This window comes from Oncorhynchus nerka, linkage group LG6 (assembly GCF_034236695.1).
Source record: "Oncorhynchus nerka isolate Pitt River linkage group LG6, Oner_Uvic_2.0, whole genome shotgun sequence".
Taxonomy (NCBI): domain Eukaryota; kingdom Metazoa; phylum Chordata; class Actinopteri; order Salmoniformes; family Salmonidae; genus Oncorhynchus; species Oncorhynchus nerka.
The window spans coordinates 49,900,494-49,928,348 of record NC_088401.1 but is presented as its reverse complement, the minus strand read 5'-3'; the positions used below and the strand labels follow the sequence as shown (position 1 = coordinate 49,928,348).

At 43.1% G+C, this 27,855-nt stretch overlaps 2 protein-coding genes across 3 annotated transcripts in view; one reads left to right on the top strand and one right to left on the bottom strand.

Moving 5' to 3' along the window:
* Positions 1-27,855, top strand: part of pdgfrb (platelet-derived growth factor receptor, beta polypeptide) — a 61,811-nt gene that overhangs the window by 12,311 nt on the left and 21,645 nt on the right. Inside the window, exons 2-15 of one of the 2 annotated variants that reach the window (XM_029661783.2) lie at positions 16,662-16,737; positions 17,098-17,379; positions 17,896-18,153; positions 18,511-18,641; positions 19,896-20,061; positions 21,138-21,318; positions 21,718-21,833; positions 22,138-22,261; positions 22,539-22,747; positions 23,069-23,163; positions 23,299-23,428; positions 23,585-23,689; positions 23,788-23,898; positions 26,109-26,268. In XM_029661783.2, coding sequence (XP_029517643.2) covers positions 16,689-16,737; positions 17,098-17,379; positions 17,896-18,153; positions 18,511-18,641; positions 19,896-20,061; positions 21,138-21,318; positions 21,718-21,833; positions 22,138-22,261; positions 22,539-22,747; positions 23,069-23,163; positions 23,299-23,428; positions 23,585-23,689; positions 23,788-23,898; positions 26,109-26,268 — 2,117 coding nt within the window. In that variant the 5' untranslated portion in view covers positions 16,662-16,688. Of the gene's footprint in view, positions 1-16,661; positions 16,738-17,097; positions 17,380-17,895; positions 18,154-18,510; positions 18,642-19,895; positions 20,062-21,137; positions 21,319-21,717; positions 21,834-22,137; positions 22,262-22,538; positions 22,748-23,068; positions 23,164-23,295; positions 23,429-23,584; positions 23,690-23,787; positions 23,899-26,108; positions 26,269-27,855 lie in introns of both variants that reach the window. The other variant, XM_029661782.2, reaches the window with a different exon arrangement.
* LOC135572067 (uncharacterized protein K02A2.6-like) lies at positions 4,966-6,262 on the bottom strand. The gene has a single exon (XM_065019072.1). It carries the CDS (start codon positions 6,260-6,262, stop codon positions 5,036-5,038), a length of 1,227 nt encoding a protein of 408 aa, XP_064875144.1. The 3' UTR covers positions 4,966-5,035.

The following is a 27,855-nucleotide window of genomic DNA, read 5'->3' as shown; positions in this document are numbered from 1 at the left end:
TGACAAGCCAAATTTCTTCAGCCTTCTGAGGTTGAAGAGGCGCTGCTGCGCCTTCTTCACGATGCTGTCTGTGTGGGTGGACCAATTCAGTTTGTCTGTGATGTGTACGCCGAGGAACTTAAAACTTACTACCCTCTCCACTACTGTTACATCGATGTGGATAGGGGGGTGTTCCCTCTGCTGTTTCCTGAAGTCCACAATAATTTCCTTAGTTTTGTTGACGTTGAGTGTGAGGTTATTTTCCTGACACTACACTCCGAGGGCCCTCACCTCCTCCCTGTAGGCCGTCTCGTCGTTGTTGGTAATCAAGCCTACCACTGTTGTTTCGTCCGCAAACTTGATGATTGAGTTGGAGACGTGCGTGGCCACGCAGTCGTGGGTGAACAGGGAGTACAGGAGAGGGCTCAGAACGCACCCTTGTGGGGCCCCAGTGTTGAGGATCAGCGGGGTGGAGATGTTGTTGCCTACCCTCACCACCTGGGGGCGGCCCGTCAGGAAGTCCAGTACCCAGTTGCACAGGGCGGGGTCGAGACCCAGGGTCTCGAGCTTGATGACGAGCTTGGAGGGCACTATGGTGTTAAATGCCGAGCTGTAGTCGATGAACAACATTCTCACATAGGTATTCCTCTTGTCCAGATGGGTTAGGTCAGTGTGCAGTGTGGTTGAGATTGCATCGTCTGTGGACCTATTTGGCGGTAAGCAAATTGGAGTGGGTCTAGGGTGTCAGGTAGGGTGGAGGTGATATGGTCCTTGACTGGTCTCTCAAAGCACTTCATGATGACGGAAGTGAGTGCTACGGGGCGGTAGTCGTTTAGCTCAGTTACCTTAGCTTTCTTGGGAACAGGAACAATGGTGTCCCTCTTGAAGCATGTGGGAACAACAGACTGGGATAGGGATTGATTGAATATGTCCGTAAACACACCAGCCAGCTGGTCTGCGCATGCTCTGAGGGCGCGGCTGGGGATGCCGTCTGGGCCTGCAGCCTTGCGAGGGTTGACACGTTTAAATGTTTTCCTCACGTCGGCTGCAGTGAAGGAGAGTCCGCATGTTTTAGTTGCGGGCAGTGTCAGTGGCACTGTATTGTCCTCAAAGCAGGCAAAAAAAGTTATTTAGTCTGCCTGGGAGCAAGACATCCTGGTCTGTGACGGTGCTGGTTTTCTTTTTGTAATCCGTGATTGACTGTAGACCCTGCCACATACCTCTTGTGTCTGAGCCGTTGAATTGAGATTCTACTTTGTCTCTATACTGATGCTTAGCTTGTTTGATTGCCTTGCGGAGGGAATAGTTACACTATTTGTATATTCGGTCATGTTTCCAGTCACCTTGCCCTGATTAAAAGCAGTTGGTTCGCGCTTTCAATTTCACGGGAATGCTGCCATCAATCCACGGTTTCTGGTTTGGGAATGTTTTAATCGTTGCTATGGGAACGACATCTTCAACGCACGTTCTAATGAACTCGCACACCGAATCAGCGTATTCGTCAATGTTGTCGTCTGACGCAATACGGAACATATCCCAGTCCACGTGATGGAAGCAGTCTTGGAGTGTGGAATCAGATTGGTCGGACCAGCGTTGAACAGACCTCAGCGCGGGAGCTTCTTGTTTTAGTTTCTGTCTGTAGGCAGGGATCCATCATTTCAGAAAAATATTCCTTCATTTCAGGAATTACAGTATCAAGTATGCCTTTTAATTTTTTAAAGAAAACTCTGTTTTTGCCACAGCCTTAACTGCCGTTAATGTGATTTTAAAAGTACATTTCACCACTGCTCTTTAACTGTATATGTCCATTAATATGTTACTAATATATAATAATTTCCTCACTACATGCAAATGCAAGCATTTCTGAATCTTACCGGTAGAAACAGGCCATCTACATTTACTGGTTTAAGCAAACCACAATATACAGAATTCACGATTTCAGGACGAATTGCCACCCCTGCCAAAGTGGATCCTTTTGAGAATGGGAGTTAACAGGTATCTAACTATCTAGCAAACTACATTTGTTTATCTTAACCAAAGTCGAGCTAGCTAGCTTTCATAATATGCTGGCTAGATGTTCCAAAGCAAATAATTGTAATTAGCCAGCTGCTATCTGGTGATGTGATTTGTAACTTTGCAAGCTAACTTTAGCTATGTCAGATTACGTTAGCTACAGCGTACCATATCTAACCGTTAGCTAGCTAACTACCGCATAGGCTAACGTGACTGGCCTGTATGTTCGATTTACAGGGTCTGATCCTGTCAACATCTGCAGCAACATCAACATCAAACTCAACACCAGGAACTAGTGTTTGCTAAATCTTACCATGACTCCACGGTGATCAAATAAATATACTGGAGCTAAGCATAAACATGGTCTGTGTCTTGTTGTTGTGTTTATAAGTAGGGTACAACTTCTACTGTAGTTATCTGTATTATGGAGGCTTAGTTGATAGTTAATGCAAAGCTTAATTTCTAAATTGGAAAAAATCTAAGTTATTAGTAAGGAGGGGATGGTGTGGGTGACTGACTGGTGTCTGTTGGGGATGGATATTTTGTGGGATGGTTAGTCAGCACGATCTATTGACACGAGGGCGATGGGTGGATAAAGTACCTTGTTTAAATGTGTATTGATGGGGACAAAGTAGTAAAATGTTGGCTAATCACTAACTTGTGTATGTCCTACTGACTAATCCTGCCGCTGATGATGATGGCGACCTTGACACCAGCTTCAGTAGTACAGATCCTGTAGACCCATTGGATTTGTATTTTTATTTCACCTTTATTTAACCAGGTAGGCCAGTTGAGAACAAGTTCTCATTTACAACTGTGACCTGGCTATTTTATAGATGACATCTCCGAAGTTGAGGATCGGTAGGATGGTCAGCTTTATGTTTGGCAGCATGAGTGAAGGATGCTTTGTTGCGAAATAGGAAGACGATTCTAGATTTAATTTTTGATTGGAGATGCTTAATCTGAGTCTGGAAGGAGAGTTTACAGTCTCGCCAGACACCTAGGTATTTGTAGTTATCCACGTATTCTAAGTCAGAGCCGTCCAGGGTAGTGATGCTGGATGTGCGGGCAATGATCGGTTGAATAGCATGCATTTAGTTTTATTTGCATTTAAGAGCAGTTGGAGGCCACGGAAGGAGAGTTGTATGGCATTGAAGCTCGTCTGCAGGTTAGTTAACACAGTGTCCAAAGAAGGGCCAAAAGTATACAGAATGGTGTCATCTGCGTAGAGGTGGATTAGAGAATCACCAGCAGCAAGAGCGACATCATTGATGTATACAGAGAAGAGAGTTGGCCCGAGAATTGAACCCTCTGGCACCCCCATAGAGACTGCCAGAGGTCCGGACAACAGGCCCTCCGATTTGACACACTGAGCTCTATCAGAGAAGTAGTTGGTGAACCAGGCGAGGAAGTAATTTGGGAAACCAAGGCTGTTGAGTCTGCCGATAAGAATACGGTGATTGACAGAGTCAAAAGCCTTGGCCAGGTCAATGAATACGGAAGCACAGTATGAAAGCTCATGAAAGGATGAACAGGATGAAAGCTATCAGCTGGGAACAAGCTCAAGCTCAACATCATCTGACTCGGAAGAGGTAAAGACAGCACGAAAGACTGAACGAGGCTGGCAAGGGCCAAAGTGTATAGTCTGAGTCCAACGTCATGGAGCTTATGAAGTTCTGCCTGACCAGCTGCCATTATGCAACACAAGATGAGCTTCACCAGCTGAAGAACATTCAGGACCCTGCCTGGAACATTCAGCCAACACAACATCCATATTCAGTTAGACTGAGTTTGTAGTATAATATAGAAGGCCGAGAACGCTCACAACTGCATTGTGGTATAGATATTGCTAGATCTTTTACATATGTATAATAATGGATTTTTACAATCTTACTACTAAAACAAATGATGTAGGGAGTCTGTGTATCATTTCAACTTTAATTTGTTGGCAAGTAAACATGCTCCAATAAAACAGTAGATTAGTGTGTCAATGTAGCAAATAAGTAGACATGGCTGGAGACTGAGGAGAGTTTACATACACTCGTAGCAGTATGCATTAACAGTTATGGCAATGTATGACATATATACTGTAGTGTCTTAGCTCTTATTACTTATTTATATAATAAGAAAGACTCTGAATACAAGAAATTTAACTGGAGCTTCACATTTACTCAAACGAGTTAGTTCCAGAATAACATAGAACAACACTGCGCATGACCAAGGGTGCTCCATTCTTAAAGGGGACATCAGTAATTAACAGAACATAACATTCCTTCTCTTACACAATCAGTTACTTTTACCAAACCACAACTGAAACATTTCCCAGAAAGTGTTATAGTTATTTTGCATCTTATAATTTGAACTTGAAAAGTTTGTTTTTGTTTGTTTGTTTATAAGTCCAGTCTGTCTGGTGGACGGTGCCTTCGTTCTGGGTAGCGCCTAGGATTGTCTGGAGGCTCCTGAACATCCTCAGTGTGTGTCTGGTGGACGGTGCCTTCGTTCTGGGTAGCGCCTAGGATTGTCTGGAGGCTCCTGAACATCCTCAGTGTGTGTCTGGTCGTGATTGTCTGGGTAGCGCCTAGGATTGTCTGGAGGCTCCTGAACATCCTCAGTGTGTGTCTGGTGGACGGTGCCTTCGTTCTGGGTAGCGCCTCGGATTGTCTGGAGGCTCCTGAACATCCTCATTATAGCTTCTGCTATAGCAGTACCTTCATCAACACGTTCCCTTCTTTCAGCCTGGGGTCTCTCTACTGCCCCACCGTCCTCTACAGTTCCCTGTGTGTCACTCTCAGGAGCTCTCTGTGCCTGTTCTCTCTCGATTGTTGTGCTGTTTTCCGTTGAATGCATTTGGTTAATGTGACGCCGCCACATTATGTCTGGGCTCACTTGAACCTGGTAAGTTCTGGATCTCGTTTGTGTATGTACAGTCCATCTTGTCCATTTCCCTCCTCTTCTGTAGTCTCGCAACATCACTTCCTGTCCTGTTTGGAGATGGCGCTCCCGGCCACCGGAGAGCATCTTGGCTTGTTTGTTCAGCACTTCATTACGCCTGTTTGGCTTCATGATGTCCAGCTGTGTGAGGAGAGAGGCCCCAGAACATCAGTGCGGCTGGGCTTTCATTTGTCGTGGCATGTGGGGTGTTTCGGTAGGAGGCCAGGAACTTGGCCAGTTTTGTTTGCAAAGTCCCTTCGTCTCGTTTTGCTGCACGGAGTCCTTGCTTTAGGGTTTGCACAAAGCGTTCTGCCAGCCCATTGGTGGCAGGGTGGTACGGAGCTGAGGTTGAGTGTTTGATTCCATTTACTGACATGAATCTTGTAAACTCGCCACTTACAAAAGCTTGCACGTCGTCACTTACCAGCTGCAGCGGCAATCCGAAGCGTGCAAACATTGTTCTGAGACACTCTATCGTCTGAGCTGAGGTGGAGGAGTCCGTGCAAAACACCTCTGGCCATTTGGAATGGGCATCAACTATAACCAGAAACATGTGCTTTTCAAAGGGACCAGCGTAGTCCACATTAATTCTCTGCCATGGCTCTGCGGGCCATTCCCATGGGTGGACTGGGACAGGAGCAGGCATGTGAAGGGTTTCCAAACATCCGCTACAGTTCTTCACCATATTTTCTATCTGTTGATCCAGACATGGCCACCAGAAGTGGCTCCTTGCGAGCAGCTTCATTTGGACAATTCCAACATGACCTTCATGTAGTTGCTGCAAAACCTGATTATTGCATTTCTGGGGTATCATGACTCTCATTCCCCACATCAAACATCCTTGGTACATTGTAATTTTGTTTCTCCGCTGGAAATACGGAGTCAGCTCCTTTCTGCCAGTAGCTGGCCATCCTGACATGGTGTAGGTGTACACTTTTGACAAGGTCACATATTTCCTTGTCTCCTGTTTGATAACTGTCCTTGTGACCGGTAGTGCCTCGAGCTGAGCGGTATGGAAAATGTCCACTGCATCCACACTCCTTTGTCTTTCTCTTGTACACGGCAGTCTGGATAATCCATCTGCATTTGTGTGGAGGGATGACGGCTTAAACTCAATGTCAATGGAACGCAACGGCTGGTGATCCGTAACCAGTGTGAAACGCTTGCCATATAGGTATGCGTGGAATTTCTTGACGGCCCACACTAGCGTCAGTGCTTCTTTGTCGATTTGTGAGTAGTTTTTCTCTGCATCATTCAATGTTCGTGACGCAAATGCAACTGGCCTCTCTGACCCATCTTTCAGTGTGTGTGAAAGGACGGCCCCTAAGCCATAATGCATCAGGACCTGTTCAGATGTGATGAGCCGTTTTGCCTCAAGAAATGCATTTTCACATGGCAGTCCATGTTCTATTCTTTTCCAGGAGCTGATTTAGAGGCTGGAGTACTGCTGAAAGGTTTGGGAGGAATCTTCTGTAGTAATTGATTAGTCCCGTAAAATATCTCACTTCTGTGATATTTTGTGGTCGTGGTGCCTGTACCACTGCCTCGATTTTTGTCTTGTGTTTTGTGCAATTCATTGCGGTCGATTTCATGTCCACAGAAAACAATCTTGTCTTTGAAGAACTCACACTTCTGTAAGTTTGCCTGTAGACCATACTCTTTCAGTCTTTTCAGGACCTCTTCCAGGTTAGCCAGGTGCTCTTTGTCGGTGCGTTCTGTTATGATCGTGCCATCCAGGATACACTGGGTTCCTGGGATTCATTGCAAAATCTGGTCAATAGTTCATTGCCAAATGTCTGGGGCTGATGCAATGCCAAAAAAACAGGCAGTTATACCTGCATAGACCTTTGTGTGTGTTTATTGTCAGGTACTGTTTGGAGCTCTCTTCAACCAGTAGCTGCAGGTAAGCCTGTTTCCGATCGATTTTACTGAAGTGTTTTCCACCAGCTAGTGCAGCAAAGATGTCATCCAGATGTGGCACGGGGTATTGGTCCACATGCAACATTGAATTCACAGTTACCTTGAAGTCCCCACACATTCTATTCATTTAAATCACTGCCACTGTTCTCTGCTAGTGCATTCACAGACCCTTTAATTTTCTCAGTTTTCCTGTTGTGACTGAATGTTGCTCTGCATGCTCTTTGAATGTGCCCCCTTCTACTGCATTTGTGACAAATTTAGCATATGGTGTGTTTTGGGTTGCTGCGTGGTATTCGGAGTAACTTTGATACAAGTGAAGATTGTTGTATTGGACCTTTCACATCTCCTCTTGAATTGCATAAACGGCCCCAACAACACACGCAGGCAAGAGGATTTAGTGTCCTGTGCCTAGCTTCTCTGAAAAACTCAAAAAATAATCTGCAGGCCACCAAGAAGCATTGTCTGTAAGAGAATGGGGAAAAAAAGCTATTCTATTTTCGTGGGCAATTGTAGTGCACTGTCAGTATTTCTACTGTAGCAGCAGGATGCAGAATATTACACAACTCACAGACACACGTTAGCTAGCTAGCTATAACACAGGTGTAGTTACTCAAAGACTACTAGTAATATGAGTCATGAAGTCAAAGTCATTCCTTTACTCTTCGTCATCATCATCAAATAATTTCTCCAGTTTAGCTGGAAAAATGTGGCACCATCTAACATTTCTCCAGTATTGCTCCTAAGCCTAATGAGATGCACTGAGGCTAGTTAGGTCAATGTTAGCCAGCTAGATAGCTAGTTAGCTATAGTATTAGGTTACATTACATTTTGGGTATAGAAAACAGAGCTAGCTAGCTCAAATTGGCTAGCATTGGCTAGTAGCGAGCCCCATTATGGCCAAATCGACCAGGAAATTATACTGTACTGAACAACACTGTCTCATGTGAAAAGATAGCTTAGCTATATTACTGTACTGAACAACACTGCCTCATGTGAAAAGAGAGCTTAGCTATATTGCTAACTAGCTACCAACAGCAAAACAAGCTACTCATTTGTCATTTGCCTTCCTGGTCCAACTGGTCTATGCTACTGCCACCAGTTGATCTTGGAGGTTCTGAAGAACGTCTCAAGCACACTGATATCCATATGTGCATCGGAACTTTGTTGGTCTGTCACAAACACACATTCCATGGGGTCTGCATTGGCTGTCCATGAACGAATTCATTGCAGCACAGACATTCCTCTTCTGTCGACATGGCTGGACAGCACCCGCACAGGCACCACCAGTCTGACTGTAGCTACCCATTGCTGCTTGCTGTTCTCACTGTCTCAACTCCTCTTCTCTTTATTCCGGCTCAAATTAATAGGGCAGTATGTCCCTATGTTAGTATGTAAAAGAACAGCTCTTCTTGGAAAGAGGAATAATCAGAAGCAGTCATTGTAATTATTTAGCTGGCCATCTCGGCTAGACAGTGCACAGTAACATAGCTCCTGTGAACCTGTAGAAACTAGTACCACCCCCACTTTGAAAAGCCTGCCTTCGAAGGTGAGAACACAATTGGACATGGAAGTAGGGCTCCCGTCAGGCTGTAGTCTTCACAAATTCAGGGGAAATTAGTCAACCTAGATATCCTGCAATACCGTGGCAGATAGGAACATCCCTATTGAACAAGGACAACCATATCTACTCTCTGCTAGCGTGGTCATGCATGGCGCTCAACCTTTGCCACGACCAAATCCGTACGGGAGTTGCAGTGATGGGACAAGACTCTAACTACCAAAATTGTGTAGAAAAAGGAGTAAAAAGTACACAAAAGTAAATAATAATAATAATGTGGGTGTGTTTGTAAATTCACTCTGGAGTGCCAGAGTGCGCTCCGAGTGTGCTCTGGGCATTTGTAAATTCAGATTTTTGTCTGTTTGTAAATTCATTCGGGCCTCACAACAGCAGTCAAGCACCCAAGCTAACTGGCTAAAGTTGGTTAGTTTGCTAGTTACTTCCAGACACAAATGAGAACACCTCACTCTGATCATTTTGCTCACCCTAGCAGCCTAGGCTGTTTTCATGTTATCTAGAGCATTAGTGACTGTAACTCTGCTGCTGACAACAATATAATTACGTTTTTTGCTGACATTTACTGACACTGGTCATATACATATTCATAAATTCATGAGTTATTCTGCGCTCTGGCACACTCAGACGAGAGTGCTCTGAAATCAGAGTAGATAGCCAAAATGTATTTACAAATGCACCCAGTGTTGCTTCACGTGCATCTTGTCACTATGGTCTAAGTCAATGTATTTTTTATCCAACTCCTCTGGGATCAACTGGAACCAACAGCAGCTTGTATTATCTGGGCCGTTCAGGGTTACTGAAGCACAGCCAGGACCTCTTGGCATATCCTCCCATGGTTCACTGTCTTCACGCTTAATAAAAGTTCCATTCCTCACACAGAGTCCTGACCTGGACATAGATCTACTCTGCACATACACATTTGTATCTACTTACACCCGCCCCCCACAGCCTCACTTTACAATACCACAGAGTAGCTGATGCACTTTGTCTTTCCCAGAAGCATTTAATGCGCATAGGCACGAGCAGTGAGTGTTTTCCTATCCTTAGGGTCAACTCTGATGTCCACTCTCCAGACCTCTCCTCATCGCCACTCGTGAACGTATGCAGTGGTTTGTGAAACTATTCACCCCCTTGGCATTTTTATAATTTTTTTGCCTTCCAACCTGGAATTAAAATTGATTTTTGAGGGGTATGTATCATTTGATTTACACAACATGCCTACCACTTTGAAGATGCAGAATACAGAAAACTTGAGCATGCATAACTATTCACCCTCCCAAATGCAATACATTGTAGAGCCACCTTTTGCACCAAAAAGCTCAATTTTAGTTCTCATCTGACCAGCACCTTCTTCCATATGTTTGGGGAGTCTCCCACATGCCTTTTGGTGAACACCAAACATGTTTGCTTATTTTTTTCTTTAAGCAATGCCTTTTTTCTGGCCACTCTTCCGTAAAGCCCAGCTCTGTGGAGTGTATGGCTTAACGTGGTCCTATGGACAGCTCCTTCAGGGTAATCTTTGGTCTCTTTGTTGCCTCTCTGATTAATTATCTCTATGAGTGGTCTGTGAGTTTTGGTAGGAGGCCCTCTCTTGGCAGGTTTGTTGTGGTGCCATATTCTTTCCATTTTTTAATAATGGATTTAATGGTTCTCCGTGGGATGTCCAAAGTTTCTGATATTTTTTATATAACCCAACCCTGATCTGTACTTCTCCACAACTTTGGCCCTGACCTGTTTGGAGAGCTCCTTGGTCTTCATAGTGCCACTTGCTTGGTGGTGCCCCTTGCTTAGTGATGTTGCAGACTCTGGGGCCTTTCAGAACAGGTGTATATATACTGAGATCATGTAACAGATCATGTGACACTTAGATTGCACAAAGGTGGACTTTATTTAACTAATTATGTGACTTTTGAAGGTAGTTGGTTGCACCAGATCTTATCTAGGGGCTTCATAGCAAAGGGGGTGAATACATATGCACCACTTTTCAATTTTTTTGTCCATTACATGAAATTCAAATAAAACTCTATTACAGGTTGTATTGCAACAAAATAGGAAATACGGCAAGGGGGATGAATACTTTTGCAAGGCGCTGTAGTTGTCATATGTGACACTGTGGTGACTCGTGCTCATAAATATTGATGTACTGTTTCCCTGGTTGCGGATCGCTCTCTGAGTGTTCTGACGTATGGCCTTCTGGGACGGCGTGACCTCCAGGCCCTGGCGCTTCCGCCACCATCCCCACTCTATCAGTGGGCCTGGGAAAGTTTCATAGGAGCACTGTGGGAATGTGAACTGTACTGGATACCAGTGACACAGAGGGGAGGGAACGGGAGGGAGTGTGTGTTGAGCGTTGACTGGAGTGTGTGCATGCATGCTTGTGCATGTCATGGTGAATGTGTGTGTGAGTGACAGTAAGTGTGCCTCCGTATGTGTGTGTGCCTGCCTGCGTTTGTTTCCTCTGTAACTGTGAGTGTGTGAGAGAATCCCAAAAAATGTATAATGAAATCAAACATTACACAAGGCCCTAGCTAGCCTAGTGCAGAATGACGTCCAATCCCTCTCTCTCTCTCTGGATCCTCAGCTTTATTAGAACCAGGAGGATGGAGGCGGGGGAGGAAATGTTCGAGTCATGTTGTTGGAACAGTTTAAGAGTTTCAGTTTGGGGAACGGAAGTGCCAAGGGCAGTTTCTTTACACAGGCTTAAAGATCTAAAGATATACTGTATCCAAGTTTGAGTAACTGTTAGCTGGATAGTCAGGGGATTTCAAATATTAACAAATTCATATTTTTTATATAGAACCTTTCATAGGCTAGAATACTTGTTGCACAAAGTGCTTTACAGTAATCAAAGCAACAGTAATACTTTCCCCAGCACATTTTATGATTCTGTTGATTACTTCTAAAAATAGAACAATTATTATACAGTATTTCAAACTGTATATGACAATGTATGAAACATTGTTTCGTGAGGAGGAACATCTTCATGGTGATGGAACAGTTCCACAGTTCCACAGTTGTATCGTGATCAAATGAGAAGTTGGATCATTTTTACTACACATGCTTTTAATAGTATGCATTAAGTAATCCAGTTCAAAACAGAATTTAAACAATTTTAAGTGCCCACAATTATTTTTAAGATCAATTTCAATGTTTCCACTAAGGATTCCTCCTCCTCTTGCTTCTCCTCCCTCTCTTCCCAGGGCTTCTTTCTTCCGCCCTCTCTCCATTTCCCACCCTCCTCCTGAGTACAGGCCTGTGATCTATCCTTAACTGTTTCCAGACGCCTGCTGCTGCACCCCTTCCCTGTGCCCCCCTTAACGCCCCCCGCCCCCCACTTCCACCCACAAGAACCTCCACCCCTCTTTCCCTCTCTCCCTCCATCACATTATCTGTGTTGTCGATATTTCTCTCGGTCCTCTTTCCCTCTAATGATGCAGTGTTTACTCAGGAATACTTTCCAGCTCTCTCATTGGCTGTCTGTAGTCAATGATGGGTGAGCCATGTCACCTTTAACCTCCATTGATCTCTGACATGATGTTGAAGCTGAAGTGATGATATTGCTCTTAAAACATCAAAACCAGTCTAAAGAAAAAGGGGGGTCTGGTAGTGAACCTCAGTGGCTTCAGAAAGTATTCACACCCCTTTACTTTTTCTACATTTTGTTGTGTTACAGCCTGAATTTAAAACGGATTATGTTTAGATTTTTGTTGGTCACTGGCCTACACACAATACTCCATAATGTCAAAGTGGAATTATGTTTTTTGCCATTTTACAAAATACAAATAAAAAGCCGAAATGTCTTGTGTCAATAAGTATTCCATCCTTTTCTCATGGCAGGCCTAAATATGTGCAGGAGGAGAAATGTGCTTAACAAGTCACATCATAAGTTGCATGAACTTACTCTGTGTGCAATAATAGTGTTTAACATATATTTTTTTATGACTACCTCATCTATGTACCACACACATACAATTATGGTCCCTACGTCGAGCAGTGAATATCTAACACAGATTCAACCACAAAGACCATGGAGATTTTCCAATGCCTCACAAAGAAGGGCACCTATTGGTAGGTAGTTAAAAAAATTTAAAAGCAGACATTGAATATCCTTTTAAGCATGGTGAAGATATTAATTACACTTTGGATGTTGAATCACACCCAGTCATTACAAAGATACATGCATCCTCCCTAACGCAGTTGCTGCAGAGGAAGGAAACCACTCAGGGATTTCACCATCAGGCCAATGGTGACTTTAAAACCATTTCAGTTTAAAACGTGTTAGGGCTGCAATCCCGGGATAATTTTAATGAACAACCGCTGAATTGCATAGCGCCACATTCAAACAATATTACTAAAAATATTTAGTGCAATATAGGAATATAGGAATACACAGCTTAGCCTTTTGTTAATCCACCTATCGTGTCAGATTTAGAAAATATGCTTTACAGCGAAAGCAATCCAAGCGTTTGTGTAAGTTTATCGATCGCTCGACAAAACATTATGTACACTTAGCATCAAGTAGCTTGGTCACGAAAATCAGAAAAGCAATTAAATTAATTGTTTACCTTTGATCTTTGGATGTTTTCATTCACAAGACTCCCAGTTACACAATAAATGTTCCTTTTGTTCCATAAAGATTTTTTTATATCCAAAATACCTCAGTTTGTTTGGAGCGTTATGTTCAGAAATCCAAAGGACATAGCGGTCACGACAACGCAGACAAATTCCAAATAGTTTCCGTAATGTCCACAGAAACATGTCAAACGTTTTTTATAATCATTCCTCAGGTTGTTTTTAAAATATATAATCGATAATATATCAACCGCAACTGTCTTTATCAGTCGGAGAGGGAAAGGCAATGGCAGCCAAAACTCTGTTACGCATACAAAACGCTGCTGGCACCCGGCCATACAATGACGGGATGTTATCGTTCTCGCTCATTTTTTCAAAATAAAAGCCTGAAACTATGTCTAAAGACTGTTGACACCTTGAGGAAGCGATAGGAAAAGGAATCTGGTTGATATCCCTTTAAATGGAGCAAAGGCAGGCTATGGAACATGGAATTTTCAAAATAGAAGCCACTTCTTGGTTTGATTTTCCTCAGGGTTTCGTCTGTAATATCAGTTCTGTTATACTCACAGACAATATTTTGACAGTTTTGGAAACTTTAGAGTTTTCTATCCAATACTAATAATAATATGCATATATTAGCAACTGAGACTGAGGAGCAGGCCGTTTAGTTTGGGCCACTTATTCATCCAAGCTACTCAATACTGCCCCCCAGCCATAAGAAGTTAAAGGCTGTGATAGGAGAAAACTTTGGATGGATTAATAACATTGTAATTAGTCTACAATACTAACCTATTTGACAGAGTATTAAGAAAGAATAGGAAAACCTGGTTTAGTCTGCTTTCCACTAGACACTGGGAGATTAATTCACCTTTCAGCAGGACAATAACCTAAACACAAGGCCAAATCTACACTGGAGTTGCTTACCAAGACGACAGTGAATGTTCCTGAGTGTCCAAGTTACTTAAATCTGCTTCAAAATCTATGGCAAGACCTGAAATGGTTGTCTAGGAATCAATGATCAACAACCAATTTGACAGAGCTTGAAGAATTTTGAAAAGAATGATGGGAAAATGTTGCACAATCCAAGTGCGGACAGCTCTTATGCCTTGCTCACACCGCAGACCTTAATGCTCAAATCAGTTTTGGAATACTGACTGTCCAAACAACAAGTTACAAGTGACCAAATCGGATTTGTGTATATTCAGACAGCAGTCACTTGCTGATATGGCTATGCTAGTTTTCATATAATGACGGGTGTGTAGGCTGATTGGTGGTCGTGCTTCCTATAGCTCAGAAGTTAGCAGGTGACAACAATGCTTACCATTGGATGTTTCCCAGTTACATTGAATGTTCTAAGTCATAGTATAAGAACACCTTTAAAGCACCAAAGAATAAGATGATACAACTTTCAAAATAAGTCATTTTTGGTTAGCCACAGCAGTCAACTAGCTAGCTAGGTAGCTGTTTAGCTTTCTATCACATTTCAAACACTAATTTGTTTGCAAACAATGAACAAGTTAGGTACCACATCTTGTTCTTGTCATACTTTCAATAGAGTAGCTAGCAAGCAACAAGACATGCCAAATAACAGTCTAACAACCACTTGAGGGCAAATAAATCAGATTTGACACGATTTGCTAGGCCAGGAATCTCATTTCAACCATATCTGAAGGTGGTTTGAAATGTGGATTAAAATATCAGATTCCATATGGCTTTTGGGTGTTCAGACTGCAGGAAAAATAACAGATTCGCATCGGATACGGAAAAAATATTGATTGGTGTCACTTCAAACTGCCAATGTGAACAAGGCTTTAGAGACTTACCCAGAAACACTCACAGCTGTAGTGGCAGCCAAAGATGATTCCAACATGTATTGACTCAGGGGGTTGAATACTTATTTAATCAAGATATACTAGCGCTAGATTTTTAATCTTTTTATTTTTATTTTTACAATTGATAGATTTTTCTTCCACTTTTACATTACATAGTATTTTGTGTAGATCATTGACAAAAAATTACAACTATGGGCCTCCCGAGTGGCACAACAGTCTAAGACACTGCATCGCAGTGCTTGAGGCGTCACTACAGACCCGGGTTTGTTACCAGGCTGTGTCACAACCGGCCGTGACAATGAGTCCCATAGGGCGGCACATATTTTGCCCAGCGTCATCCGGGTTAGGGGAGGGTTTGACCGGGGGGGGGGCTTTACTTGTCTCATCATGCTTTAGCGACTCCTTGTGGCTCGCCGGGCACCTACAGGCTGACTTCCGGTCGTCAGTTGAACAGTGTTTCCTCCGACACATTGGTGCAGCTGAATTCCGGGTTAAGCGGGTCTTGTTTCGGAGGACGCATGACTCGACCTTCACCTCTCTCTAGCCCCGTTGGGGAGTTGCAGCGATGAGAGAAGATCGAAATCCATTTTATTCTTACTTTGTAACACAACAAAATGTCAAGGGATGTAAATAATACTTTCTGAAGGGGAAGAGGGTGTCATTTGAGATTTTACCTCAGTGTTGAGTTTTAAAATACGAAACAACACATTGTATCACCATAGCAGCTTATCAGTAAACAAAACCCCAAATATGGTTTGCTATTGCCGTTCTGTGGTTGCCGCTATTGCCTAATTACTTTTGTTTACTTGGAATCCAATTAAGGGTTCAACACGACATTGGAGTAGTTTTATACCCAGCAGCATTGTTGGGGAATAGGGTATCATTTGAGATTTTGCCTCGGTGTTGTGTTTTAAATCACGAAACTGCACATTGTATCACCATAGCAGCTTATCAGCAAACAAACTCCAAAATATGGTTTGTTGTTGCCGTTCTGTGGTTGCCTTTTGTTTACTTGGAATCCAGTGAAGGGTTTTGACACGACAATGGAATAGTTTTAGCCCCAGCAGCAGAGTGTTGCAGAAGCACACACTGACCCGTTTGTTAGTTAGACAGAACGCTGGCAAAACAAGAACAAAAACTCTCCGACATTGTTCTGTCCCTGTGCAGCGAGCCATCGCATACCTCTCATGTGAACCCATTCAGAACATAGAACCGGAATGTTGTGTACAGAACTCACATCTCATTATTGAGAGGGGAGTAACCTTCCATTGTATTTTAAGAGCCGCATCTACTCTGTTAAGTCCATGTCTATGATTAGCCCTGTGTTCTTTCTGTGGCATACAGTATCTTTGGATTAGGAACAGATTCTGCTGTCATGACATGTGATTTATATAGTAAGCTCCCAACTTGGTTTCGACCTAACCTTGTTGGTCTTACAAGGGTAAAATGCATCCAACATGATATGAGCGTATCAGTAGTGTATGTGAAGAGATATTAAGAAGATGTTATGAGTTCAGAATGTTCAGACCAACTCTGAGTCTCACCCTCCCCATGTCCCGATCCCCGGGCTGTCCGAATGCCTGAGCTCACTAGTAACCAGCGTAGGAGGGAACAACACCCTTGCGCTAACCTTGGAGTCGTCTATGTCTCTCTCTCAATAATTTTGTCATAAGCCATTTACTGTATGAAGGACAAGTGTAAAATAGAAACTCTGGGTAGGGAGTTTGTCTTTAACACAAGGGTCAAACTCAATATGCTGGGAGGAATGTCGTGAAGAAAACAGGGGCTATAATTGAGACTACAATATTCAGTGTTTTTGTTTTGAAATCTGTTTGCAGAATAATTATCTCCTGAAGCGTATCACCATGAGGAGTGTCAGAGTATGCACTCTCCATCTGACAACCATTCTTACAGGTGAGAGAAACAACCACACATCTACTGAAATATCATTAAAATAAACTGTGAGATATAACATGACTAGAGCCTGAGTCTTTCCTAGTTAGGTTAAATGGTAGGGGAAAACTCATGAACTTTGTATCCAGCTAATTTGCCATAGAGATTGCTCTTTAATGTGGATGGAAAAGAGCATTGATCAGCTTAAAAGGATCTGTCAACATCCCTCCTCCATAACCCACCAGACTGGTCACTTCCGTCATCGCTGTGTAATTGGACGGATATCTGAGTTGTTATTGCTATCTTAACCTTTGACCCTTGACCTGAAGATCTAGCTATTTGACCCCAAACCTGACCTTTTCTTGTTTGTGTTGACTGCAGCTCTTTTACACTTCTGTCCTGAGTTCTGTTGCCTGGAGATCTCCCCTAGCAACAGTGAAGTCGTCATGACAGCGGGTGACTCCATGATCATTACCTGTTCTGGCTGGGGGATGGTCGAATGGAGGTTCAAGCGGGATGACAACGTTCCCTATTTTGGAGTGGAGAACCAGAACACAACCAGTGTTCTCATTCTGGACAATGTGACGTGGAGCCAAACGGGAGTATATGTCTGTACCGAGGCTTGGACTGACGAGACTATAGAGGTGGCAGTCTTTGTTCCGGGTGAGAACACTGTTATAACTTTAAAATTAGATTAAGATCACTTTATTGGTCAATTAGACACATGGTCCAATGAAAATGGTACTTCTTCTTTTAACACAACCCCTACAAGAGACACACATACAGCTTTTTTTGGAGAGGTGCGCAGGGCTGCCACGCTCGGCACCATTGTAGTGTGGTTTAAGTGCCTTGCTCAAGGGTACAGCGGCATCTAGGATTTGACACCAGCAACCCTCTGGTTACTGGCTCGTCTCTAACTGCTAGGCTACCTGCCGCCCTCTTTACACTCTGTCACAGCTATTGTACTTTTACAAAGATAGGTTAGGTTAGACAACTGTTATGTTCCCACTGCCCAGGCAAATATTGGATATTGTAACAGCAAACTTCACTTATAGGCCTCAATATCTTGGTTCAATCATAATATAAAAAACATATTTTTATTCCTCATATGGTGTGAAATGATTCCTCTTATCCCTCAAGTGATGCTAAGTCTTCCCGTCCCTCGTCTTCCTCACACAGATCCTGATGTGTGGTTCATTGAGAGTTTCCACGGCATGGTGACCAAGACCAGCGAGGAGGGGATCATCCCGTGTGTGGTCACCAACCCCCAGATCAACGTCACCCTCTACGAAAGAGACAGTGACATGCACCTGAAGGGGGTCTACATCCCAAGTGAGGGCTACAGGGCGCCACTGGAGGACAGGACCTATGTGTGCCGAGGAGAGCTGAACGGGGAGGAGAAAGAGTCCCAGGCTTTCTACGTATTCAGCATTGTTGGTGGGTACCTGGACTGAGGCTGGGGCTGGGGGTCAGAGATGGGCCTGGGGATGTAACAATGAAGGAGTCTAGAGAAGGCTAGAGACCTAGCGTTTCATGACATTCATTGTACTGTACAGGCCATGCACGTCATTGTTGATATGCATGTCTGGATGTAACAACGACAGTATTGCAAGGGTATCAATCTATGGTCTCAAGCTGTTTTATATCAGTGATATTGCTAAGTAAGCAATATGTTCTCTTTCACCTTACGGTAATGTCTAAAAATAACAAGGAACTCATTATCTCTATCCCGCTCTCCCTCACACCCTCCCTTTTTCTTTCTTTTCTTCGCTTTCCACACATTTCCCGTGTTAGTTCCGGAGACGATCGACGCCTACATCAATGCGTCTAAGACGGTGCTGAAGCAGGGCGAGCCTCTGACCGTGAACTGCACGGTGCACGGAGTGGAGCTGGTCTTCTTCTCCTGGGACTATCCCAATAGAGACGTGAGTGGGAGAGAAGAGAGGAGAACAGGCATAGAGCAAATTACATCAAGATGTCTGTGTAGCCACACCTAGATGTGTTAAGTCCCCAGGAAATATCATTCATGACAGACACATGGTTTTCATATCATCATTCATAATAGACTATCTTTTTGGTGGTGAAAGTGTTTTACCTCTACGGGGTCGGTGTCCCTATACTGGGGCGGTTGAGCTAACGTGCGCTAATGTAATTAGCATGATTTTGTAAGTAACAGCAAACTTTCCAGGACATATGTCTTCTATGGCCAGAAAGCTTAAATTATTGTTAATCTAACAGTAGCTACTGTAGCTATTACAGTGAAAAAAAGACCATGCTATTGTCTGATGAGAGTGCACAACAACAAAAAATGTATCACGGAAACTGGTTTGATACATTCACCTCTGAAGGTAAATAATGTACTTACATTCAGTAATCTTGCTCTGATTTGTCATCCTGAGGTTCCCAGAGATAAAATGTAGCATAGTATTGTTTGATAAAATCTATTTTTATATTAAAATGTAGGAACTAGGTTCTATAGTTTGAACCCCTGCTGTCTCTGGCTCTACACCCACCCCGCCCGGCCATCTAGATGTGTGAAAGTTAGGGTATTAGCTAATGATCCATCATGTATGACATTCCTGGGAGTGTGTGAACTTACATTTTGTATTACCATATAATGTGTGTATGTTCTCTATAGCTATGAACTTGTAAATAAGTTCAATAAATTGACAATTTCGGCACATTTGGGCAGACTTGATACAAAATATTGTCCAGTATTGCAATGCTTCACTGGATCAATCTTAAACTTTGCACACAATATGAAATTGTGCCTAATCTGCAATATTATATTATGGCCTTTCTCTTGCATTTGTTTGTATTATCTTTTACCAGATTTAATGTGTTATATTCTCCTACATTGATTTCACATTTCCACAAACGTCAAAGTGTTTCCTTTGAAATGGTTTCAAGAATATGCATATCCTTGCTTCAGGTCCTGAGCTCCAGTCAGTTAGATTTGGGTATGTCATTTTAGGCTATTTTTTTATTTTTAAGTGTCAGATCCTTAAGAGGTTTGAAGGCCCTTGTGATAGGATTTCACTGATAGATATACATGTGGATAAAATCAACACGTCCTGTTAAACTTGTAGAATCTGATATTCCTTAGTTTGTACTTCTATAGCCTTCTCTCAGAAGGAATACAAAATGTATGCACCCCTTTCCTCCCCTGTGTCTGTCAGGTGGACTCCATTGAGCCTCTGACTGACGTCCTGTCATCCCAGAAGATGCGCTCACGCCTCATAGTCTCCAAGGTGACGCTGGCCAACACGGGCCAGTACGCGTGTCATGTCCACGAGGGTGTCCAGGACCAGAGAGCCACAGCCAACGTCAACATCACCATCCTTGGTGAGAAGGAGACAGGAAGAGATTCTCTAAAAACAAACAATGACTGGATAGATTATTATTAAGGCAATTCTTTTGAGACCGAAAGAGCATCACTCATAATATGAACCCCAATGCACTACGCGAGAGAGAGTTCTATTAAAAATAAACCACATGTAATTAATTTTTTTATTTTTTATCATTTAGCTAGTGAACGTCACTGAACATACAAGCACAACATCTGTGTTTTGTGTGAGATAGTCAATTAAAATCAAATAACATTGAATTATTATTTCTGATAACATTATGTACAAAGTGTCCAATCTGAGAGATATTGTCGAATCAGAATCAGCACTGTGCCTTTACCTTAGAAGTCACTTCAAATAATTGAAATTCATTCAACTTAACTGTGTCTAACAAGCTGCAAAAGGGAAGTCAGCAGAAAGTTTTTTTTGAAGGGTAAAACCCCCAAAATTTTCTCTTTCACCCTCTTTGAGGATTGGATGTAGCCAAAGAGACAGTCGTGCCTCTGTGAACACTTACCCTATTCCCACTGAGTTGTGTTATATTTAGGCCACGGTAAGTCAAACATGTATAAACTGCCTTCTTCATACAGCCAGGGCCTTCATGTTGCAAGTCTTTCTCTCTACATGGCTCTGGGCCAATACTCTGGACAGCCCACTGGAAATGACAGATCCTCGTTTCAGTCTCGAAACAGTTCAACCATTTGACTAGGAAGCTTTGTAATCACCTCAGCTTATACAATATGGAACCACTATACTTAGCAGCCATACTGTAAACACAGTGAATTACACTTAATACTCTTAAATAGTAGTTACGATAAAGGAGAAGAAAAAAGTACTTTTGATAACATAGCATATGCGTTAGCATGCTGGACATCAGAAAACATTGGCTGCAGATATGGATCACTAATTTAAAGGCCTCTTCCCTTGCCCTGGGTGCCTGTCTGTTTCAGCTTCTCAACTCCCATTTGTCAAGCTATTTATTCCTTAACGCAGGCTACATGTTCTTGCAGAATGTTCACAGAGGTACTATACCTATTATGCGTTTACTAACTAATGACAACCTTCTTCTGTCAGAGCAAGGCTTCGTGGAGCTGAGGTCCGTCCAGGATCGTAATGTCTCGGCCCAGCTGCACCAGAACGTAGAGCTGAGGGTGGAGATTGAAGCTTACCCCCCTCCACGTGTCCGCTGGACCAAAGATGATGCCACGGTCAACGGGGACAACGTCGTAATCACCAAGCAGGAGCATGAGACCAGGTGAGACAACCTGTACGACGATCAATTCTAATCAATCTGGAGATTGAATTTCTCAGATTAGATCAATAGAGTTTGTTCTATTTGTCGTCACATGAAAGTATAAAACAGATCAGGCAACCAGATTTACAATCCCACTTGTGTGGTATGCAATGCATTACGTTAGCGACTAATTGGGTAATTTACCCCTCAGAAATGGTCTTAGTCTGCCTCTGGTTCCTGCTGGGTGTTGGGTTACCTGCTGTCTAGGCTTTATCTGCTGTTGACTGATAGAGACTGGGTGTCTCAGGCGGTTTTATGGTTTTAGCGATGTTGATGGATTTATTAAGATAAACCCATTTTTCCAGGATCAGTGAACCAACATTTATAACTGTGTGGTTTCCCATTACCCTTCTATCTCAGGTACGTCAGCACGTTGACCCTGGTGAGGATCAGGACAGAACAGAAAGGCCTCTACACCGTTCACGTCGCCAACGGCGATGACACCAAGAAATTGACCTTTGATCTAGAGGTCAAAGGTGAGTCGCCTTTGCAACCAACGTAAACCAATGTGGTGTATATCAGTCGTCTGTTACGTGGTTCCTTCTCCTCCTTTACCTTTTGTCATCAGCACTGATTTGAAAGAAGTGCATCCACCATGGATATAGCTCCATTGCTTTCACACTCCCTATGCTTTGAGATCAGTATGAATAAATGAGAGGCGATGATAATAAAAAGTAACTTAAGACTATTGAAATTCCACCCTGGCTCAACATATACCTACACTTATCATCTAGATTCATGGGATATGTCATTCCTAATCCTGTACCCCTCTCTGTGTAGTCCCCCCTCAGATCACAGACCTGTCGGACCACCACCTCCCTGGGAAGAGGCATGCAGTGACCTGTGTGGCTGAGGGGGTACCTTCCCCCACCATCCAGTGGTTCAGCTGTGACAGCATGCTCAAGTGGGTCTTGTCATCATCATCACACCTTCAGTGTCTGGCATTCTGTCACACTTTGGACACTAGAGGGCAGACTTGTTTCAGCTTGTTTCGTTTTAGTAATCACAGTTTAAACTGATATCAGGCCAACTATGGGTTATCAGACAGCTTCTATACCAGAGTGCATTAGCTCACAGTATTTACCTCAGACACATCTGAGTGAAGGTAGCAGTAGTAGTAGTTCACCTTTACTACTGTACTATTGAAACACCTGTAGTTATCATTATAACATCTCTCCCAGGTGCAGTAACCGGAGCACAGTGTGGCAGCCCCTAGTGTCAGACCCTGAGACCCTGAGCGTCCAGACCAACGTCAGCTTCAACGAGAGCCGTATGGTGGGCCAGGTCCGCAGCCAGGTCATCTTCCACAAGCCCCAGCAGGTGAGCGTCCGCTGCGAGGCCAGCAACGAGAGAGGACTCCGCAGGAGGGACGTCAAACTGGTGTCCAGCAGTATGTATCTAAAGATAGAACCAAACAATGATGCTATTGCCATTATCGAAGAACAACATTTTATCTATAGGGAAATGTGTATTTCGATGCGTATCATCTACCTAAGGGGTTGCATTTATCAAAGTACATACTGTAACTAGACAGTCCTGGAGAGTTGCAGGGTGGACTGTGCAGGCTGTTGGTTCCAGTCCAGCACTAGCACACTTGATAAATAGTTTATGTATAAATAATGGTGTGAATGTTAATACTAGGAACAAATGTTCTCTGTGACTATGTCGACTATGTAATAGTTGGATGTTAATGTTCTGTGTTGTGTTCTAGCTTTTTTCTCCCAGGTGGCAGTGTTGGCTGCGGTTCTAGCCCTGGTAGTCATCGTCATCATCTCCATCATCATCCTCATCGCTGTGTGGAGGAAGGTGAGACTACACAAAGACACAGTGAACAATGTTAAAACAACTATGCAAAATGCAGTACAATTACTAACTCACTCATGGTATCCCAATGTGCCTGAGTGATTGGGTAACTCTTTCTCTTGTGTGTTGCCTCAGAAGCCTCGCTATGAGATCAGGTGGAAGGTGATCGAGTCAGTGAGTCTGGACGGACATGAGTACATCTATGTTGACCCCATACATCTGCCCTATGACCTTGCCTGGGAGATGCCCCGAGACAGCCTGGTGCTGGGTAAGGACCAGGAACCATGGGGGAAGGGGGTGCCAATGATGTCTATGGGGGTACCCCAAATCTTTATTTGATAGTGTATTTAATTAATAGAAACAGATACAAGTTACTGTTCATATTGACTGTTCTGATTTGGGCAATGTTTGTGTTGTGTTCCAGGTCGTACTCTTGGGTCCGGAGCATTCGGCAGGGTGGTCGAAGCGACCGCGTATGGTCTCAGTCATTCCCAGTCCAGCACGAAAGTGGCAGTGAAAATGCTCAAATGTAAGTGAGAACAATCATCTTCAGCATAGAGGTAGTTTTAAGCCTGTATGCCAGTCTGTTTCATGTTTTAGTTCTCTGACCTCTGAACACTCCTCCAGCCACGGCCAGGAGGAGTGAGACCCAGGCTCTAATGTCAGAGCTGAAAATCATGAGCCACCTGGGGCCTCACCTCAACATTGTCAACCTGCTGGGAGCCTGCACCAAACAGGGTGAGCCCTGCCCCCTTCACCACAGCAACAATCACAAGCTCACAACCTAATGTCATTCGTCTCTGAAATCCCAGACCTAGGGCAATAGCATGTACAGTGGCTTGCGAAAGTATTCACCCCCCCTTGGCATTTTTCCTATTTTGTTGCCTTACAACCTGGATTTAAAATGGATTTGGGGGGGTTTGTATCATTTGATTTACACAACATGCACAACAACACTTTGAAGATGCAAAATAATTTTTATTGTGAAATAAACAAGAAATAAGCTTGAGCGTGCATAACTATTCACCCTCCCAAAGTTAATCATTTGTAGAGCCATCTTTTGCAGCAATTACAGCTGTAGGTATCTTGGGGTGTCTGTATGAGCTTGGCACAACTAGCCACTGGGATTTTTGCCCATTCTTCAAGGCAAAACTGCTCCAGCTCCTTCAAGTTGGATGGGTTCTGCTGGTGTATCTTTAAGTCATACCACAAATTCTCAATTGGATTGAGGTCTGGACTTTGACTAGGCCATTCCAAGACCTTTAAATGTTTCCCCTTAAATTTCCCCTTAAACCACTCGAGTGTTGCTTTAGCAGTTCTTTAGCAGTTATTTTTACTAACCATGTAATTGTACAGTGGGGAGAACAAGTATTTGATACACTGCCGATTTTGCAGGTTTTCCTACTTACAAAGCATGTAGAGGTCTGTCATTTTTATCATAGGTACTCTTCAACTGTGAGAGACAATCTAAAACAAAAATACAGAAAATCACATTGTATGATTTTTAAGTCATTCATTTGCATTTTATTGCATGACATAAGTATTTGATACATCAGAAGCTTTTCTGATGTAAAAAATAAAACTTAATATTTGGTACAGAAACCTTTGTTTGCAATTACAGAGATCATACGTTTCCTGTACGTTTCCATACAGACCTTCTCCAGATCCTTCAGGTTTCGAGGCTGTCGCTGGGCAATACGGACTTTCAACTCCCTCCAAATACTTTCTATTGGGTTCAGGTCTGGAGACTGGCTAGGTCACTCCAGGACCTTGAGATGCTTCTTACGGAGCCACTCCTTAGTTGCCATGGCTGTGTGTTTCAGGTCGTTGTCATGCTGGAAGACCCAGCCACGACCCATCTTCAATGCACTTACTGAGGGAAGGAGATTGTTGGCCAAGATCTCGCGAAACATGGCCCCATCCATCCTCCCCTCAATACGGTGCAGTCGTCCTGTCCCCTTTGCAGAAAAGCATCCCCAAAGAATGATGTTTCCACCTCCAAGCTTCACAGTTGGGATGGTACTCATCCTTCTTCTTCCTCTAAACACGGCGAGTGGAGTTTAGACCACAAAGCTCTATTTGTGTCTCATCAGACCACATGACCTTCACCCATTCCTCCTCTGGATCATCCAGATGGTCATTGGCAAACTTCAGATGGGCCTGGACATGCGCTGGCTTGAGCAGGGGGACCTTGCGTGCGCTGCAGGATATTAATCCATGATGGCGTAGTGTGTTACTAACTTTGAGACTGTGGTCCCAGCTCTCTTCAGGTCATTGACCAGGTCCTGCCATGTAGTTCTGGGCTGATCCCTCACCTTCCTCGTGATCATTGATGCCCCACGAGGTGAGATCTTGCATGGAGCCCCAGACCGAGGGTGATTGACTGTCATCTTGAACTTCTTCCATTTTCTAATAATTGCGCCAACAGTTGTTGCCTTCTCACCAAGCTGCTTGCCTATTGTCCTGTAGCCCATCCCAGCCTTGTGCAGGTCTACAATTTTATCCCTGATGTCCTTGGCCATTGTGGAGAGGTTGTAGTCTGTTTGATTGAGTGTGTGGACAGGTGTCTTTTATACAGGTAATGAGTGGAGAACAGGAGAGCTTCTTAAAGAAAAACTAACAGGTCTGTGAGAGCCGGAATTCTTACTGGTTGGTAGGTGATCAAATACTTATATACTTATGTCATGCAATAAAATGCTAATTAATTACTTAAAAATCATACAATGTGATTTTCTGGATTTTTGTTTTAGATTACATCTCTCACAGTTGAAGTGTACCTATGATAAAAAAAATTACAGACCTATACATGCTTTGTAAGTAGGAAAACCTGCAAAATCGGCAGTGTATCAAATACTTGTTCTCCCCACTGTATGTGTAATACAATATTTCACACAAACTCTTCCCCAATGAAGATAAAAATGACCCTTTTGTGGCACCCAACCTCTCAGGCCCTCTCTACCTGGTGACAGAGTACTGTCGCTATGGAGACCTGGTGGACTACTTACACAAGAACAAGCACATGTTCCTGCAGTACTACCTTGAGAAGAACCAGGAGGACTCTGGCTGCCGCATCTCTGGAGGGAGCACCCCTCTCAGCCAAAGGAAAGGGTGAGAGCTACCTCCTAATCTGGTGGTTTACTCAGGTCTTCATTTGGAAGATAAAGAAGAGGTTATATTGGCCAGTGCGTGGATAAAATACAACCACATATGAATGGGAGAAAGACATACACTACCATTCAAAAGTTTGGGGTCACTTAGAAATGTCCTTGTTTTTGAAAGACAAGCACATTTTTGCCCATTAAAATAACATCAAATTGATCAGAAATACAGTGTAGACATTGTTAACACTTCTTTGGGACTGGGGGGCAGTATTGAGTATCTTGGATGAATAAGGTGCCCAGAGTAAACTGCCTGCTACTCAGGTCCAAAAGCTAGCATATGCATATAATTAGTAGATGTGGATAGAAAACACTCTGAAGTTTCTAAAACTGTCTGAATGATGTCTGTGAGTATAACAGACCTCATATGGCAGGCAAAAACCTGAGAAAACAATCCAACCAGGAAGTGGGAAATCTGAGGTTTGTAGTTCAAGTGATTGCCTATCCAATATACAGTGTCTATGGGGTCATATTGCACTTCCTAAGGCTTCCACTAGAGGTCAACAGTCTTTAGAACCTTGTTTCAGGCTTCCACTGTGAAGGGGGAGCGAATAAGAGCTGTTTGAGCCAGGTGTCTGGCAGAATGCCATGAGCTAAGTCATGCGCATGGCTGTGAGAGGTAGCTGCATTCCTTTTCATTTCTAAAGACAAAGGAATTGTCAGGTTGAAACATTGTTGACGATTTATGTAAAAAAAACATCCTAAAGATTGATTCTATACGTCGTTTGAAATGTTTTTACAAACTGTAATATAACTTTTTTGACTTTCCATCTGAACTTAGCGATCGCGCATTGAGCATTTAGTTTACTGGGCTAAACGCACGAACAAAAAGGAGGCATTTGGACATAAATGATGGACTTTATCGAACAAAACAAACATTTATTGTGGAGCTGGGATTCCTGGAAGTGCATTCCAATGAAAATCATCAAAGCTAAGTGAATATTTATAATGCTATTTCTGACTTTTGTGACACCTCTCCTTCTTTGGAAAATGGCTGTATGTTTTTCTGTGGCTAGGTGCTGACCTAACATAATGGCAAGATGTGCTTTCGCTGTAAAGCCTTTTTGAAATCTGACACAGTGGTTGCATTAAGGAGACGTTTATCTATAATTCCATGCATAACACTTGTATCTTTTATCAATGTTTATTATGACTATTTCTGTTTTTTGATGTGGCTCTCTGAACTTTCACCGGATGTTTGTTTGAGACAATGCATTTCTGAACATAACACACCAATTTCAAATGAGTTCTTTGGACATACAGATGAACTTTATCGAACAAAACACACATTTATTGTGTAACATGAAGTCCTGTGAGTGTAATCTGATGAAGATCATCAAAGGTTAGTGATTAATTTAATCGTTATTTCTGACTTTTGTGAGCCCTCTCCTTGGCTGGAAAATGGCTGTATGGTTTTCTGTGACTAGGTGCTGACCTAATATAATCGTTTGGTGTGCTTTTGCCGTATAGCCTATTTGAAATCGGACACTGTGGCTGGATTTACAAGAAGTTTATCTTTAAAATGGTGTATAATACT

Coding starts and splice junctions, on each gene's coding strand:
- LOC135572067 (XM_065019072.1), bottom strand. CDS start 6,262: ATGCATTATGGCTTAGGGGCCGTCCTTTCACACACACTGAAAGATGGG.